We start from the raw sequence: 20000 nt of genomic DNA, 5'->3' as shown, positions 1-20000 counted from the left end.
CATGCTCTCCCGCCATCGTCACGTTAATGAATCTTAATATGATCAAAAGGCTTTTGATAGTTTAGGAGAATAATAATTAATCGTGGTAATATTGTCGAAATGTCCACTGCACATCATGTCACCAGCTTTCCAATGTGAGATACGCTTGACTGCTTGGAGACAGATAACAAAAAAATTACTATTAAGTTTTATCCATCCCCCTAAACGTTTTTAAAAATCGTCGGTCATATTTCACATGACAGATCAAAAGATTGTAAAGGACATTTTCCACTAAGTGAATTTTGTACAATGACAAATAAACATCAAACCTAAAAGCCAACATCAGAAGAGTGTATGGTTAGCTTGACAACGAAGTAGCTCCTGTAAAAGTTTTGTGACAGTTAATTCAATTGATAAAGTTTTCTACATCATTCACACTCCAGCCACCATAGAGTACAGACACTATAATTTATACTCCATTTTATTTAATTTGTTTTCCACGTTCAATTGTTTATTATAGTGCTGACGATAGGTTTGCACCCGAAACGTCAGTTGTCTGTACTGTTCCTATCTCTCTCTCAATCTCTCTTCCTCTCTTTCTCTCACATGTGTGCAAATACATATACACAACATAACCAGATGCATTTCGTTTTCAATTTGTTACAATTGTGGCAATTCGACACCAAAATGTATCATTATCAATTGGTCAATTAAATTAATTAAATAAATCAATCATTCAATCAATCAACATGTCAGTCCTTGGTTTAACTGTACCATAATACATTCAACAGCTGATTGAACGAGCTTTGATTTGTACTTGTTGGTTCTGTATTTAATCTGACAAAACTTCTCCCAGATGGTAAAAGATTAAATTCATGGTATAAAATAGGTTTCTTTTTTATTTGCTAACACTCTAACAACACCGGGGCCCCGTTATCCCAGTTGGTAGAGCACTCGCTTCAGACGCAGAGGGACCAAGATCGATCTCGGGTGAAGTCGATAATTTTTATGACCCCCTGTCCACCCAACAGTGATTGTAGCTGTGTCTGTTGGATCTGACAATACAAAGGATATGTAACCGGGATAAACGCCACCTCCGTGGGCGTAATAGATCTGAAGGACTAATATTACTTACAGTATCCGTCACTGTCGATAACCAGGTACTCATAATGAGTGGGCTAATGTGTGCAAAGTACTTAACCCAAGGGCACGTCATCGAGACCAGAATTTTCCACGACAACTGACACCTATGCAGTCGCTACACACGCTTAACACTGCTTGATTTTGTGATAAGACGAGAAACCGTTTCATTGAACAACTGACCACACAATGCTGTCGCCTGAACTCCAATGACATAGAGGATGACATTCTCGGATAAAGGACAAAACAATAGGCAAATACTGAAAAAATTGAAAGGAAGGAGCCTCAGGAGCTGAAAGATTTAAGACGTAAGATTTTAGACAGACTATATACTTGTGTTCATAACTGATTAATCAAAGCTAACATTATATCACAATTGCCAATTGAATTTGCCAGTTAGAAAATCCTGATAAATATTCTCTTTTTAAATATCGTGTGCCTAGCAAGTTGTGATGTTAACAAAAGATAAAACCAAATTATATCGTAATTCATAACAGCCAATTGGGGTGATGGGAGTGGAGAAAAATTAATATAAGCAACAAAAACTACGTAAAAATGACCATGCATGCGATTCGGGCAGGAATCAATAGCAATATAAACTAAGAAAGAAAAAAAGCCTGAGTGAGCAAGTTGGAGACCAACGACATTTATGTAAGGAGCAATAATGGCTCATATATTATATATATTATAATGAAATAAAAATTATATAGGTGAACACAAAGCGCGGGAAGGGGGGGGGGGGGGGGGGTGGTTAGGGTAGTGACTGAAAATGTATAATGTGTATTTGTGCAAGTGATGGTAGGATATATATGAAATAATAGAATTTACATTTCATCCATCTGTTTATCTATCTATCCCTCTCCTCTTCCTTGGCTGGCAAACATTCCTTTTAATGGTCTCCTCCGTGGTCTACTCCTCCCCCCCCCCACCCCTTCGTCCCCTTCCGCTTCACCCCTTCCCCCTTCACCGCCACTCACCCCTCTTTTGATTCATTCATGATTTTTTTAAAAATTTCGTCATTGTCTCCTGATGCGGTCAGAGGCCGAAACGTATATTTGTGTATTGTTACACACCATTTTACTCCATATATTTTGTTTTATCAATATCAGAAAAAACAGACAAACGGAAACCAACCATAAGAGACTCTGCGAGATGAAACCAGGCGATGGCACAGGACACCAATGACTAGATAATTACTTTAAACTTAAGGAAATCAAGGACTTTTTAGATTTACTTGCCAATCCATTCAAAGTATATTCATTATTTTTGAGCGTCGGATTGAGGAAAAGAAATACATTAAGTGGATCTGCCAGTAAAATCCCAAGAGGCACCGGTTTGAACCACAATATACAACAACATTCTTTTTAACCCCCCCCCCCAAAAAAAAACAAAAAACAAACAAACAAAAAAACAAAAAAAAAAAAAAAAAAAAAACAAAAACAAAAAAAAAAAAACAAAAAAACACACACACAAAAAAAAAAACCAAACAAACAAAAAAACAAACAAACAAACAAACAAACAAACAAACAAACAATAACATAAAACAAGACAAATCAATAGAAAAAAAATTAAAATAAATCTAAATAAAAACTTGCTTTCTTATTGCGCAATGTCTACTAAACGTGCAAATGGCAAGAGCACATCTAAAACAAGACATTGAAGGCTGCGAGGCTCTTTTTCGACTGGCCGATTGCTCATTTCGTACCTGAGCGCGGTGAGAATGTGAGTAAAGAGCATTTCCCAAGGACACAACTATTCCGCAGCCCGCATCGTGACTCGAACAAGGGACCTATTGACCAATAAGCCGGTGTCATACCACAAGATAACAATGTTTCCATGACAATCGTGATGATTAATTCTATGTACGATTTACTTGTTAGTATTTTCTCATTGGTGTTATTTTGACAGCTTGACTCCACAAGCAAATTCACTTGGTGTTACCCTGACACCCTAAACGGAAAGAGTTTAAGACAGGTAGGATAAACCCATCTTAACCATAATCCATCCTGATCCCCTGATGATCTCGGCTGTCGGAAGTGGATAAGCTACGGGACTTAGGTCAAGGCATGAGAGTTATTGTTTAAAATATTGTCTGGGGGTCATAGCGTATAATCAATCCCCCACTAGCAAACAATAAAATGGCCGTAATCAATAAGTTTGTGTATGGATAATTGAGAGAGAGAGAGAGAGACAGCGAGAGAGAGGAGAGAGAGTGAGGAGAGAGAGAGGAGAGAGGAGAGAGGAGAGAGGAGAGAGAGAGAGAGAGAGAGAGAGAGAGAGAGAGAGACTGATAAAAAAGTGAGCGTCTGTTGTACTGTTAAGAAGAAATTCGAAAGATATAGATCTCAGCTCCTCAAATAAAATAGGTAGTCAAATAGATAAATAAATAAATAAATAAATAAATAAATAATAAATAAATAAATAAGTAAATGAATAAATGAATAAATAAATAAATAAATAAATAAATAAATAAATAAATAAATAAGTCGAAACATACAGTAGTAGTAAGTGCACAGAACAATGACGATAAAGCCAAAAGGGTGGGAGAATGAATACTACTACTACCACTACTACTACTACTACTACTACTACTACTACTACTACTACTACTACTACTACTACTACTACTACTACTACTACTACTACTACTACTACTACTACTACTACTACTACTACTACTACTACTACTAATAATAATAATAATAATAATAATAATAATAATAATAATGGTGATGATGATGATGATGATGATGATGATGATGATGATGATGATGATGATAATATTGATAATAATGCGTATTTTCTATAGCACCCCTTTCCGCCAAAATTTCTCGGAAGCGCTTATACAAAGACATATATATATATATATATATATATATATATATATATATATATATATATATATATATATATATATGCGATCATATATATCATTCAATAAAATCAATAGTATCACTCACAAAAAAACTGAAAGGAAGTACTCTGTCTTCAAAGAGGCTTTAAAGGAGGACAAGGAATCACAGTGTCTGGTGTCCGCTGAAAGGGCATTTCACACAGAGGGAGCACACTGTATTTTTCTTCTCAACAATTAAAGTAATATTCCATAAATAAAAAAAACATACTTTTTATGGAAAAGTAGATAGGCATATAGATAAAGGACGACAAGTCATTTAATTACGTTTGGATTTTATCAATTTTTTCGCATGTAATATATTCAACCCCTAATATTATATTTTTTTAAAACTTGATTTTCAATTTATATTTCCGATAGTTCGAGAGGACCATATTTTGACGATGAAATGACCCTAATTTTATGAATCCCCAAATGGTCAGGTTCTAGTGGTTCTACTCTCTAGTATTTGTCCATTTGGCTCAATAAGAGATGAATAATTTTTCACGAATCCGAAATGACAATGGTCTCGAGGACTGGACTATTTCCCGCCTTCATCCCCTCTCCAAGAACATTGCTCTAAATTAAAAACAACAAACTTTTACACCTCTTGACATGAAAAAAACGTGTTACTACATTCTTTTTCCTATTTTGAATATTCAGATCTTACTCGACCTTTCAAACTTTCGGCAAAATATCGTCAATCACTGTAACACAAAGAAACAAATTAGTTGTTCAGAATGTTTAAAGAGACATTAAACAAGGGTAAAACATGTTTCTGATAAAAAGTAACGATTACATGCGTTGTCTAATAAAAATACTAGATTTATTGGTTGTCAAGGACAATTTCCTCACTTGGACATTTATGATGATTATTCTCTATTATCATTTATTTGATCAATGTCTTTTATCCTCTACTGCTTAATCATCATTTTGGTGTCTTTATTTCAATAGTTTTTCTGTTTGATCTAGACATCTAGATACATATCTTTTCCTTTTAGACCTATAACACTTAGCAACTTTGAATATTAGCAAAAAAACAGTCCAAATAAACCATTAGATTTCGTCATCAAGCATTGCTCTGCGCAACCCCCCCCCCCCCTCCCCCCGCACTTTTTCACTTTGATCAGAAATAGTTTAATTCGGCAATCAATATACTATTAAGACAACCTATTTCAAAGAGGCCACACCCCCAGGAACAAACTACCAAAATTTTACTTCAATTTATTAAGAAAACGCGTGTCAAAATTCTCATTTCTCTCTTTAAATTAGCGACGAATTAGTGAACTTCTTCTATACATCTGTTGCGATATTGAATAACATACCGTACTCTAAAATTATAATATATATATATATATATATATATATATATATATATAAATATATATATGATAATAATAACTTTGAATTTCATTAGAGGCCATATCAAGTACTTGTAATAAAAATTGAGTTAAATTTGAAAATATTGTACATTTTAAAAATGATTTGACCTTTCGATCTTTGATTCGATGATAACGCATTTCGATTTTAGTAGTATGATGTTTCTAGAACGTTTGTTTATCCAAAAAAAATGAAAACAGACAAACACACAAACAAAAAAGCCAAAAAAACAAAACAAAACAAAACAAACCAAACAAATAAACAAACCCAGTTACTACTACAATATCAAAAAATTCCATTTAGCGTCTAAGTTGATTTTCAGATTTTAAAAATCTTTCTTTACACTTTTTAAAATGTTGATCAACACATGCCGTTACTCTAAAAGTATTTTTTTTTTTTGCTTTTAATTGAAATTTCAGTAAAAAAAGAAAGTCGACAATATTTTAAGTAAATTAATGAAAAATGATGGATATAAATTTTTTTGTTTGTCATAATTTTCTTTTTGACCTAAAAATTGATAATAGTACCCTTCGATTTTCCGTGCACTTTTTTTATCATGTCCCGTGTACTATAGCCATCCAACAATGTACTGGAATCAATGAGAGCAATTTGTTGACTTTAAATGCTATTTGCTATCCCAGGACGATCGTCCAGTCCGATTTTTTTGGCTGCTGTCTCTCGGTTGGAAGCAATGGTTGGAAGGTTGGTGATAACAACATGCTACAATTCTTTTCGATATTCGCTGTTTTAACTACACATGTCCTTGATCAATGTCAAATTTTGAACGGTTTTGATTCAATAAACAATATTTTGATTAATCGAAAATAAAGGAAATTAGAAATTAAGTCTTATTACGTTTCATTCTACCTTTAATTCTAAATTTTGAGCGAGTCGTGGGGGATAAATGTCGGGATTTTTTTTTCTTCAGAATTTTGTTATGAATTTTAAAAACAATTTTATTCATTATTATTTTTTTTTTTTACTTCAGTCCAACTCTTAATCCGCGAAAAATTTACAATGTGTGGGATAAACATTTTTTTACACGAAAAGTTGTTTAAATCGGAAATATTTTCATTATCAAGATTTTAAAATCTCAAGTTTGAGAGATGGGGTAATATAAACAAAATTTCGAAAAAGAAATCACACTTTGTCTTGTTGACGTTTTCCCCTCTTATTTGGAGTCAAGTATTATACGATACATTTTCTACCAGCCATTTGATAGGCAAAGGATAAAGGAAAAAAACAAAAACAAATACACTTCAACAGCATTTCCTTCGATGAAGTGAAAATCAAATCTTACGTATAGAAAAACTAAACATTGCCGATTTTCTAAACAGGATTGGAACCCACAGCTTTAAGATGATATGATAATGCTTGCTTTGTATGCACCGCCGTCGTCACTGACATGGACTCACTGATTTATAGGAAGTGGTTGACCTCTCAGATGTACGGGGAATATTAACTCTTTCCTGACCGATCATTTTCCCAAAATGGCAGGCTACCCAGCAGAAAAAAAATTGATTTTTAAAACTCAAACAAGCTGTCTACAAAACAACTTTATTTTTTTATTAATCAAACAAAGATCATTCTTCAAAGTTCGCGATGTACAAAATAAATATGAAAAAGAAAAATGTATATATTGTGTCGTAAAAAATGTGACGATTTTGCAGCAGGTGGTAAGGAGAGGGTTAATGCCACGAGTTTTCATTTATTATTGATATGGCGGCGGGAGAGGAGAGGTGGGGGGGGGGGGGTCGGGGAGTCAGCAAATATTTATTCATTTTACGGACATCCCGCAATATATGTGGAGAACTAAAGGCTATTACGAACACGCACTTTCTATTCTAATTATTATACTTCTGTATTGTGGAAATTAACATAGATGGAAACAAACCTTTTTAACCACCGACGATAAAATGAGTCAGGTCACACATTTTGTAGGTGTGCACAAATGAGTCTGGCAACAGGGTGGCCGGATGGAGATTCCAAAGGCCAAGGTCAAATTAAGAACCGATCATTATGTCCTTGTAGTTATCCTAAGAGAATTATACTTAATTGGTTTGAAAATCACTCATATATCAATCTGTAACAAATAGTTTTATAATAGTAAGTAAGATTTGTCAGAAAATATGTGCTCGTTGGCAAAATTTAACATGGGCTATTTGAAATTTCTATCGTTTGCTCAACATGCAAAGAAGATTAAGGGGAAGGTGGCCACCAGGAACAGCCTGCTTGGGAAACTTGCAAACACAAGATGGGGAACAGACCCGAAAACCCTAAGGACAACGGCCCTGGCACTTTGTTACTCCTCGGCCGAGTATTGCTCACCAGTCTGGGCTAGGTCAAGCCACGCCAATAAGATAGACCCTGAACTAAACAATGCTTGTCACATTATTACTGGGACATTGAGACCTACCCCCATACCAGCCATCTATAGACTAGCGGGGATAGCACCACCACACATCCGCAGAGATGCATAGACCAAAGTCCAGAAATACAAACAAGAAAGTGACATCAGACATCCTCTTTATGAGCATAACATCGTGCCAAGGAGACTGAAATCTAGGAAAAGCTTCCTGACAACTGAAGGCATCCACCCAGACCATACAGCCATATACATAGTGCATTCATGGAAAGAATGGGACTGCTGCCCAAAATGATGCCATTCAGGAACCCAAAGAAGAACTGCCAAGCGGAGTAAATCTCCCCAGGAAAGATTGGTTGAAACTGAACCGGGCAAGGTCTAAAGTGGGGAAGACCAAAACAACCTTACAAAAATGGGGACTTTCTTCAGACTGCCGATGTCAATGTGGACACACGGCTCAAAACATGGACCACATCCTTCACGAGTGCGAACTTGGACCACATATCAGTGATATGGACCTGAGAGGCTGCACCCCTGAAGCCATCCAATGGATCCACCACTGGCGCGACACGATATGATGATGAACATGGGCTATACGAAACAATGTTAATCACCGACCCAGATTTTGGTAAAAACGAATATTTGTTATCCATGCCTTGTATGTATCCCATTCAATGATGATGATGATGATGACGATGATGATGATGATGATGATGATGATGGTGATGATGGTAATGAATAGACGATGTTGATGATGATGATGATGATGATGATGATGATGATGATGATGATGATGATGATGATGATGATGATGATGATGATGACCTAGTGGAATACTAACAAACGTTAAGCAGAACAATTAAGTGAAGCTTTGATAGGCTTGCCATAATATATTAGAAAACAACACATTTAATGTTTATTTGTGGAAGCATCGGCTATCTGACCCTTGACAACGTTGAAAATCATGTTCAAAATGACCCCCATATAATTGGTGTCCGTGTTTCCTTTTTTTTTTTTTTTTTTTTTTTTTTTTTGTTTGTTGCTTTAGGTCTCTTCCAACACAATTGAGGTTATATGAGAGACCGCTGAAACAAAAAAAACAAGCAATCTAACAAAAATAGTACAAATGTAAATCAAAATCATAACCTAAAGATATCATAAGCTAAATTATAAATAACCAAGAACAAACAGGCAGGAGATTTACATCAAAAAAAATATCCCCTGTCAAAAATACAATCACAAACCAAAGAAGCAGGATAGGCTAGTAAAGAGAAGAAGAAACGACATCACTATCGGATCGTACACCCATGCGAACATCATAGGTATATGATTCAAGGGTGATGCTCCCATCCAACCACCCGCTCCGTGTTTCCTTGAAACCACTCAATATTCCCAATCACAACACAGTGGTGGTTATTGTTCTACTATGAAATTATAGTATGAAGTGTTGAAGTTTCGATAATTACCATTCGTCAACTAATTAATAGTGCGAACCAAAATTGCTTATTTATTGATAGCTAGCTATAATTTTTTGCTATCAACCCACCCTATTTAATACCCATGTAGAACATTGTATATTGAGCAAATTAAACTATGCAATCATGGGCCGCCTATGAGAGCGTGTCCGTTTTGCATGTAAGGATGTATGGTAAGTACACTATTGATAAGTTACTATTGATTATGTAGATTCACTAATTGGACCGATGACGAAGGATTTTAGTTTATGACGCGATATTATTGAAGAAGATTAAACATTACAAATAGTCTATGATTTAAAATTATTGGACAGATAGATTCGGAAGGCGCTGGACAGTGATTTTTCATTTGTAAGTGTAATGGCGGCAATTTTTTAAAACGTTGATCAAAACAATTGGCCAATGACTCAACATACAAATTTGCTAATAATATGGATTTAGTCTACTGTAACGAAATGCTTCCGTGTAGGCGTCAGTTTACGACAGGATGTACGTCGTCGTAGTATTAGTTGTTGTTGTTATTGTAATCCCTCCGGAACAACCCTTCTTTTGTTGATACAGGTCGTATCAGATCATGCACCTATGGCCCGGAAGTTTGAATTAAACTACGTAGTGTGGGTGTTATTGTGAGAAAGGCATCAATCTTGTTTTCTCCGTAAACTTATAAGCAAAGTAGGATCCCTGTATTCTACGGGAGTGACTTTGTTATGGTATGGCTTGATTGATATCTCGTAACTATGAGGCTGACGAATTTATTTATCCTTGATATGAGGATGTCCGGTATCAGGATGGGTTGTTGTTGTCCATGATTATGGAATCTGGGGGAGTTTTAAGGAATTTCAGATGTTTACGGATATGACTAACATCCGTTTGTGTGGGTAGAATTTTGCTTCGTTTGCTTGATTTTTGCCTATAAATGCCAGAGTTTTGAGCAGTTTCTTCAGACCACTCAGCGGAGTCTTTTAGGCTCATTGTCTCAAAAGAGACCAGACAGCGGAGTCTTTTAGGCTCATAGTCTCTAAGCGATAACCACAGCGGAGTCTTTTAGGCTCATTTGTTTAACTCTTGTGTAGAGTTGGATTAAAGTCTTGTGTAGACTTTGTGGTGCTCAAAGTTCGAGCTGAAACACGTTTTGTGTTAACTCTTGTGTAGAGTGTGATTTAAGTCTTGTGTAGACTTTGTGGTGCTCAAAGTTTGAGCTGAATCAAGTTGTGTTATAACTCTTGTGTAGAGTTTGATTAAAGTCTTGTGTAGACTTAATTTGTGATTTCAATAATCTGTTCGGCTCTGTTACCTGTGAAGAACCATTTGCTTATTTTAATATCAGAACATTGAGAAACAATTGATCTGTTTATGAATACTGTGAAATCAGAACAATTTCAAGAAGAGACAAATTAACAATATTAGAACAACCTTACAGTTTTTGTTGAATATCAAGGACACTCTTTTGGCTTTCTTCTACACGTCTGGATTGTGTTTAGTTAGTTAGTTAATTATTAGTTGCCTGTATGACTGTGATGGTTGCAACCTATCTGTGAGATTGTCTGATGTGGTAGCGGTTTGGTAAAGTATTGATAATTAATTGATTTAATTATATATTTTCATATCGCTTTCATATCATATTCATCATCACACCATCTCCATCAATTTGTCATCCATCCATTTGATTTCATACTTATGACATCTATCATTTCATCTTCATATCTCATAATATCTTTGTTATATTGTAATAAAATATATCTTCATTTAGCTTCAAAACCTTTATCAACGTATTGTGTTTGGTTATTGATCGGTGTCGTAGCTTGAATATAGCACACATAAACAAGGTTGCAAACTGCGCTACATAAGCATACGGTTTACGTGCGCACTTTGTGACATCTACATTTAATTGTGCCAAATTTGGTGATTTTTTTAGCTTTAAAAAGTACAAAATTCATAAAAAATCGGAGATTAATTTCCCGACTATTTTGTGGTTTCTTGCCCACTTTCCTTTTCAGTGGAGTCAACATGACTGTTGCGAAAATCCTAAAAAGGAAAACAAAATCATACTGTAGCACAACAAACGGTAAAGTCTCGAAATAATTTAGGCAATTTAAATATCTTGGCACCATAATAACAGCCGATGGAAGATGCGAAACCTATATAAAATGCCGGATTGGTCAAGCGAAAAAAGCCTTCCAAAACATGAAACAGAAACATAATATTATGTCAAACACTAAAACTGAGATTTCTGCGATGCTATTTTGCTATATATTTAGTTAACATACTCATAACATCTGCCAGCCAGATATAAGATAACAAAACACAAAACTATGTGCGACCTTAAACGTTAAAAGTCTGATATAATTTAGTGAGAACTAATCATTAAAATGGCTATTTAAAAACAATAAGAAAGATCTAAGTGACGTTCAGTTTCGTCCCATCTATGTTGAACCCATATTGACATACTCATGTGAAACATGGACGCTAATTAGGCAGGTAGTAAAGTGAAAAGAAGAAGCTGAGTTGTGGTTCGAAAGAAGAATGTCGAGGATCCTATGGACAGACAGAAAGACAAACAAATAAGGACATGGTGGAAATGGCGGAGTACTCGCCATCGTTGATGTGGAAGATAAGATAGAGGAAGACAAAATTCATGGGGCATATTATTATGAGCAAGAAAGGTTGGAAATCTCGATAACAACGGGAAAGTTGGATGGAAAAAAGATCACCTGGCCAACAAAAGATGTTGGACGGTTTGTCAAAATGGATGGAACAAAAAGGAACGACGGCATGTTGCAGAAGAAGCATGGAAGAGTTGAACGAAGGGCTTACGCAGTTAGTGAAGCACGACACAACATGAATGAATGAGCACAACTTTTGTTATAACGTCTGTGGTCAACATGTCATTCCGATGTCCTAACAGGAAACAAAAACCTATGGTCAGGACATTTTCGTGGATGGCATGTTTTGACGGGCCAGTTAACACACGTTTACCACCCCCACCCCCCTTTTCCCACCCCAAACCTTTCCCATGCTAAGTTGATTTAACCTGTAAGAGTTGTGAAAAAATATAATTGCGACAGTAACAAATGGCTGAACACACAGAAAAGTCATATGTAAAGTAATAAGTAAATGAGGAAGAGCTTTCGGTTAAAAACGTCTCTATCAATCATCATCATCATCATCATCATCATCATCATCATCATCATCATCATCATCATCATCATCATCATCATCATCTCTATCGCCACCAACCTTCACCACCGCTATCACCTCCACCACCACCTCCTCACCATCATCATTTTCATCATCATCGACAACACCATCATCCACACCACCGCCATCACCACCCCATAACTGTCTTAGTTTTTAAAAGTGCATTACATATTTGCAGCCTCACTTGACATTGTTGTGTTTCCTTTCGATATAGATATCTATTATCTTTTCACATATTTCAAAATTCTGATTTGATCTTCACATTTACTTTTAAATCTTCAAAAGTTAACGTTAGGTCCTTGAAGAATGGGGAGTAAAGAAAATGGCAAGTGCAACTCTATGGTTGGTTATCTTTGAAACATTGAATTTAGATGAGATAAATATGAAAATAAATATTTAAAAATTGTATTTATTAAACTTCGATTTATCTGCCATTGTATCTCTAAAGGAACATACCCGCCATCATTCAGATATAATCTGGTTCAGTTCCATCGTTCACAATTACACCAAGTGCTATACTTTTCATTCTTAGAATTGTTTATATTATCAGGTCGGATAGTCGGGGAGGGGGAAAGGGGGGGAGGGGGGGGGGGGGGGTGGAGCGTTGGCACTACGCTGTAGCTTGCGCAAACCAAGTTCGAGAACTCCCTGTGATATTTTCATTATCTTTTCCTTTGTCAAGATTGCGCTAATTTGATCAAAGTTGATCGATTCTAGTTGACGCCGGACGCGATTTGAGTGGATTGTATCGCCACATGAATAAATAGACAACAAACAGCTAGACATGCAAACGAGCTAGATATCTCATATTTCTAAAAATGAATATAACTGATATTGTCGAATTTAAATAAACAACAGATTAAAGAGTTCAATGATTTTGTATTTACGTAAGAGTTACGTGTGCAAAAACACAATCTAATTTTCTTTCTGGAGTAGGAAAATCTATCCCTTCTTGTCTTTCACTCACCTCGCATTAAATCTCGTGGTAACCTGGGTACTTTGAGTATAGAGCTACAGTTCCATCGCCTGTCCGAAAACTGTTGCTGGCAGGAGTCGATGGTCAAAAGGGTGGACTCGGTCACTGTATCCATGAGGTCCAGATTATCCCGGCACATAGGTATCTGAGCGGACACCAACCCAATTGTTTTGGTACAATTCCTAATTTTAGACCACGGCCGTTGCCTCACTCGATATAAAGCTCTGAGGAGAGAAACATTTAAAAAGGAAATATGAACTAAAATCGTTTGAATGTGATTATCTTTAGGAGATTATCGGTTTTATTCCCACCTAAAGTAAAATAAGAGGGTCGAGCTTTTGATGCTTTGAGTGAAATCATCTATACATCGAATTAATCGATTGACCATGGCTTCTAAGATAATTGTTCAAATAATATTAGTTCACGAAATATGAATATGATAGCAATCATGCTGCATCATCCCAGATATGTTTTCCAATCACTTTCTAACTTCCTTCAATCCACAGGGACACGTCATGTTATACGTTATAGCGTCCGAGCGATGTTGGAGAAGGAAAAGAATGTCTTATCTGCCTTGGATGGACATAGACAGTATAGTAGTTTGTAGATTGGGTTATCCCAGCTCCGCAATACTATAACCGCATTCATATCAAATAAGTGTCTTTAACCTTTAATGTAAGTCACAGGATCTTTTTAACGTTTATACAAACACGCTAAAAACAATTCAACTTTACTGAAAGAAGGACACAAAAGATCAAAACCATTACATCAAACCATTACATCTTCTGATAGTGACATTGCAATGGTATTATTACAGTGTACTCAGCAAATACCCTGAACCAGGATCTCACTACATATAAGAAATTTCTGGATTCAGATGAGGCCGAGTTAATCCCTGAGGAACTAAGAAATACTGCAGTGTCCTCCTTACTAAAGCCACAACAAGATCTTGACATCTCAAAACTCTGGCCCAGGAACGTGACCAATGGAAACAATTAACAACATGGATGGAGAAAGCAGCTATACTCATCAACCAATACTGAATCACACAATTCTCAGCAAGCGTCATTCAGACTGCGAAGTTTACTACTTCAACTACTACTCTGCAAATTCTTTTCCACACTCAAGAAGGCCCTGAAATGTCCGGGCAGCCACCTCATGATGCAATGTTCTACTTATAATATTAATGACGGCAATAGGGGTCTCAAACTATTCTATACTCTAGAAAAAACTAAGATTTAAAATAACTACAAGGAAAAGACCACGTGTAGGTTTGATAATACAATGTGTCAAGCGTCCATTTTTGTAATTGAAATGCTCTCAAACCAACGCAAAAGATAGTCAATGACATCAATGCTTAATCGAGTCAGCTATTAGGTTTGGTTATCAAACCTCCAAATATGTGCAAAAAGATTCTACCATTTATAATTGTGTTTGGACACGAATAATGAATTAAAAATTGAAGTTCGTATAAAACATTATATAAATAATGTTATTACTTCTTGCCATTTATTTTGTTACATATTAAAGCAATAATTTACGTATTGGAAGAATAAATAGATTTATATCTTATGGTGGCAGGGTAAGAATTCGGATAATAGAATACAGGTCGTGATATTGAATTAGATTATCATAAAGGGTTGGCAATGAACAAAATGAATTATGACGAAGATTATCAAACTGCTCAACTTCCAAGAAAGTTTATAAAGCAACAGTCATAGTAGATGGTCTTTCGATGATTCAAAGTTTGTCCATTTTGATGACAAAAAGTTCTTAATTTGAACCATCTAGAAACATTTTGATTCTTTTGATGGTTTCAAACTACAGTGTCACGACGATCTAATAAACAAGAACAAAACAATACAAACTTGAGATTTTATAAAGCGCAATATAATCATGTTTCATCCTACATGTTAAATGTTGCTGTTAGCTAGGATCTCTTGTTGAGCACGTTTAGTGGATATTACGCGAAATAAAAGTTTTATTTTTTAAATGGCCCTATGGTTTATCCTTATTCAAATATCAAGGATACCAGTCATTTGTAACATACAGAAATCGTCACGCTCGTGTTTCCATTTTTCAATTTCGTAAAAAACGCATCTTTTTTCCGTATTTTACAATAGGATACACCAAAACTAAGACAAATAATGTGAGGTGTTCCAATTCGGAGAGTGGGGCAATTCGAATACCATGGCTACTGCATTCTCTCTCTATTTTAACGCCTAAATTTAATAAGAATCGTGGCATCGAGAGCCGGGTTCCGGTTTAACACAGAAATGAATGCATAATGAACTCAAGCCAATTTCAGACCTTGTCTGTGCGTGTCATCTAATTAAATGAATCGTTCCTTACAATATTTGTCTCGGTTGGAAGATCGAGTTCGAGTTTCACTCATCCATTTTTCTCAAGTTCAAGGCAACTTGGAGTCGAATTAGCAATATAAATTCGCACAATCAAAAAGGATTTTTCTCATTTTGGTTTTGAAATTTGCGATCCAGCGTCATCTGAAACCAAAAAGTAATTATGTTTAAATTTGATAGCCTTTTAGACTGGGTCATCTCCTCTAACCATAATTCCACAATCAAATAAACTAAAGTTGTTGACCTTGCCATCTCAGATCACAATATCAATCCTATAAAGTGTTATCCTCCATTAAAGACAGTAGAAAAATTAGTCATTTAAATCTAGATTCATATAGAAAACAACTTATCCAGGGGAACAAATATAGATGATTTTAACAACAATTTAAGTGCTCTTATTGATAAACATGCTCAATGGTTTAATGAAAATGTAAAAATGGCAAAAATAAAAAAGATAAAAGGCAAGCAGAGAGGGTGTGGAGAAAGACAGGTCTGAATGTTCATAAAGAAATTTATCAATCGACCGAAAACATTGCTTCTACCATTATAAAGAATGCCAAAAGAAAATGTTATAACAAATGATTGGAAAACACCATCAATTGTAAAGAGTTATACAGCCTTTCCAATCAACTTCTCTGCAAAGATAAATTAAAAACGTTGCCCAACAATGATGAGGAAAATTGCAATAAATTTGCAAAATATTTTGAGGAAAAGATTAACTCTATCCGTGGCCAATTAGACCAAAAGACGACAGAAAAAAACAACAAAATACGAACCATTCAAAGGAGACATATTAGACTATTTTTCTCCATCCACAGAAGAAGAAATTCGAGAAATAATAGTGATGTGTCCTTCCCAATGCTGTGATCTTGACCCCATCCCAAGCTCATTACTTAAAAACTGCAAAGATGGACTATTATAACTATGATAGTGAATAACTCACTCCACTCTGGTGTATTGCCAACCTCTTTTGAGAAGGCTATTGTAAAACATCTATTGAAGAAGAGTACACTTGAACAGAATGAACTTAAATATTATAGAATCTTTCCTTTCTGTAAAAAATTCTTGAAAGAGTTATTTTAAAAAGACGTTTTCAGCATGTTATATTAAATAATCGAAGAGAAACTTATCAGCAGCGTATAAAACACAACACAGAAACAGCTGTCCTCAATGTCTATTCTGATACATTGAATTCTATTGACAAAAAGCTGGTCTGCTTGCTAACTCTTTTAGATCTCTCCTATGCTTTCGGCACCATAGACATATTACTTTATGAAGCATCAAGTGTCGATGTTTTTATATCAAAGCTTAAACATAACTTTTTTACAAAAACATATTTTTAAGTTTCTATCATGTTTCACATTTATATGATACAGATGTTTTACATTTTTTCTTCATTTTAATAACAACTGAAAGTGTGCCTCTGTTTGTGTGTGTGTGTGTGTGTGTGTGTGTGTGTGTGTCATCATTATCATTATTATTATTATTACTATCATTATTATTAATATTATTATTACTATTATTATTATTATTATTATTATTATTATTATTATTATTAATATTATTATTATTATTATTATTATTATTATTATTATTATTTTTATTATTGTTATCATTATTATTATTATTATTATTATTATTATTATTATTATTATTATTATTATTATTATTATTGTTATTATTATTATTATTATTATTATTATTATTATTATTATTATTATTATTATTATTATTATTATTTTAGTGGAAGTTGAAAACTTGCTAATTCCAGCCATAACAAAAATATGCCTGGACTTTGTAAGTAATTTGAATGAGAGCAAGGGCGTTGTCAAGGCCATTTTCCCCTTTGTTTATGAAACTTTTGATTTATGCTCCTACCCCTGTCCTCAATTATATCAGTATAAAGTATTATCTAGGCATTTTTGAGGCAAAAGAGATAAAAACCAATAAGGTACTTTAAATTTAATTAATCCTCCCAAAAAAATGAGGTGAAAAGAAATGTGACCTCATATTTCACTTGGGGTTGCCCTAGCCTCCCCTTGAGTCCAAACAGGATCCGAACCAAAGCTAATGGGTGTGCTTTCAATGCCCCAAATGATCATGTCATATTTGTTTCAAGTGGTGCCGCAATCGTTACTTTCTATTGCACAACGAGGTGTCAGAATTGGAACACACGGTGTACGAATTGAAACAAGTGAGTAAGTCTCATAAATCAAGGACAAACACACAAATTAATTGTGATAATGGGCAAATCTTTTACTTAAATCAGTCGCTTAATGGTGTTTGCAAAACATGCAGCAGTTATTTTCACAATATGATTCAATAGGCTGATGTCCCCTCCGCCCAATAACGAGCAGTTTGGGTCTAAACAAAGAAAATCGGTACTTTTTATTCTTCATGCTGGCTAGAACATTTTCTCATGTCATGTGATCAGAATGTATAAAAGTCAAAACATGCTCAGGTATATGTTTTTCTCCTCTTGATATACTTTTATGCTCGTCGGAGACGTATTTCATAAGGGCGTCCGCCATTGTTCCGATAGTTTAGAACCAGTTACTAAGTTACGATGCGTCATTCTGGGGAAGTGACGTCACGACTGTTGAAGCCTATTACGCTCGGTGTGTTGTTATTGGAAATCATTGAACTGAGGGAGTGTTTTTGGGCGTCAGAATTGGACAAACCCCACCCTAATTAAACAAATTCATTGTTAGGTGATTTGCTTTTAGATCATGATGAGATAAATCATTTGTTATTGTTTCAGACAGAAAAGTTATTTTGTTTATTGATACTCTTACATTAAGACTAATGTGACTTTTTGATCTCCAGAGTGATTACTGACCCAACATCCTAGTGACCATTACTTGAGATTTGTCAATTTTAATGGATGGACGTGAGACACGAATATGAGCACTTAATCGCGACTGTCTCTTGTCTCATTATAATCGTTGCCAATCCAAGTCGGGCAACAAAAGTAAAGATATTGACATAATCTTTGTTTTCTACTTGTGTTTTGCGAATGTTGTTACGTTTGGTTGAAAAAAAAAATCGAATTGTCCGTTAATATTTAGTACATTAACACTTCCAAGTATGTTGTGAACAACTTTTCAAATAAAACAAGTTTTGGTCAACATTTTTTCATTTATGGGTCAGAATTTGGGGAAAATTTTAGTAATTTTAATTTTTATCATAAATATCATCTTTAATCATTTCTCCTCATTTTCCTCATTAGTCATTTCTCCACTCATAAAAGTCTTGTAAAATTTGAAAATAATATTTAAAAACTCTGAATTTTAAACATTTAAATTCATAAGGCCCAGTCCTTCTTAAAGATTCAAGCTTAAAACTTTCAGTAGCCTACTTGTTATTCAAAACATTTAAATTCACGAAATTGAAGCAGATTATACATTAGTTGTACGAACTAATTGAGAACATTCATTTTCAGAAAAAAATTTGTTGATTTTGTTATATGATATTGATACAAAATATTTCTAACCATATTTTTTCTGTTAGGGAAATAAAAAAAATATGGCTCTATTTGCTTAAAATACTCATAATTCTTGTCCTTAAGACAACGTGTAGTGAAATTATAATGATAAATAAAAAAAAGTCTGAGGGATTTTAAATTTACATATAAATCCGAGATGGCGCTTGATTATAGACGTTTCCACAGATACCAAGATTATTTTTTAAAATTTGTACTGAATTTTCATTGAACATGCTCTGTGGTACATTTTCTGCTGAGGTGTTGTTTTAGTAGTTCAAGAACATTTTTTTCCAGTATTTTTGACAAAATCGATAAATTCAAAACTGGCCGATAGTTCTTCATGTCATTCTGGTCGAAATTCTGCTTTTTGAGTAGGTGTCGAACAATTGCTTTTTAAAAATAATTTGATGGGCCCGTTCCGGAAGACAGAGTGGTTTAAGATTGAGGTTATTGATGGCAAGAACTCGTTCAGGCATTTTTGAGGAGGCCTGTAGGAATAGTATCGAGCTCGCGTGCTTTTGAAGAAGATTCTGAGATAATTTTAGTGACTTCTTTATGAGAAACGGGCTTGAATGTTGTGAACAAGGGGACACGATTCCTATCTTTTCAGTGTCGCCTTGAGAAAAAGCGTTATCTTGTACCTGGGAAATTACTTCTGATTGATTTTACCTTATTTTCAAATATTTCAAGAAACGTTTGTTTTCAAATATGTGGGAATGGTGTCCGATTTTTGTTTTCTAAGCAATTCGTTTG

General features: G+C 34.7%; 1 protein-coding gene across 4 annotated transcripts in view; it reads right to left on the bottom strand.

The window, feature by feature from the left end:
• LOC144980955 (protein Wnt-11-like) overlaps window positions 1-20000 on the bottom strand; it is a 182019-nt gene that overhangs the window by 46477 nt on the left and 115542 nt on the right. For all 4 annotated transcript variants that reach the window (XM_078928957.1, XM_078928953.1, XM_078928954.1 and 1 more), the window contains one exon: window positions 13395-13627. In XM_078928957.1, the coding sequence (XP_078785083.1) occupies window positions 13395-13627 (233 nt within the window). The remainder of the gene's footprint in view (window positions 1-13394; window positions 13628-20000) is intronic.

Source organism: Berghia stephanieae, chromosome 10, assembly GCF_034508935.2.
Source record: "Berghia stephanieae isolate SIO BIC M18660-M18661 chromosome 10, UCSD_Bste_1.3, whole genome shotgun sequence".
NCBI lineage: Eukaryota > Metazoa > Mollusca > Gastropoda > Nudibranchia > Aeolidiidae > Berghia > Berghia stephanieae.
This window is presented reverse-complemented; position numbering and strand designations above follow the sequence as displayed.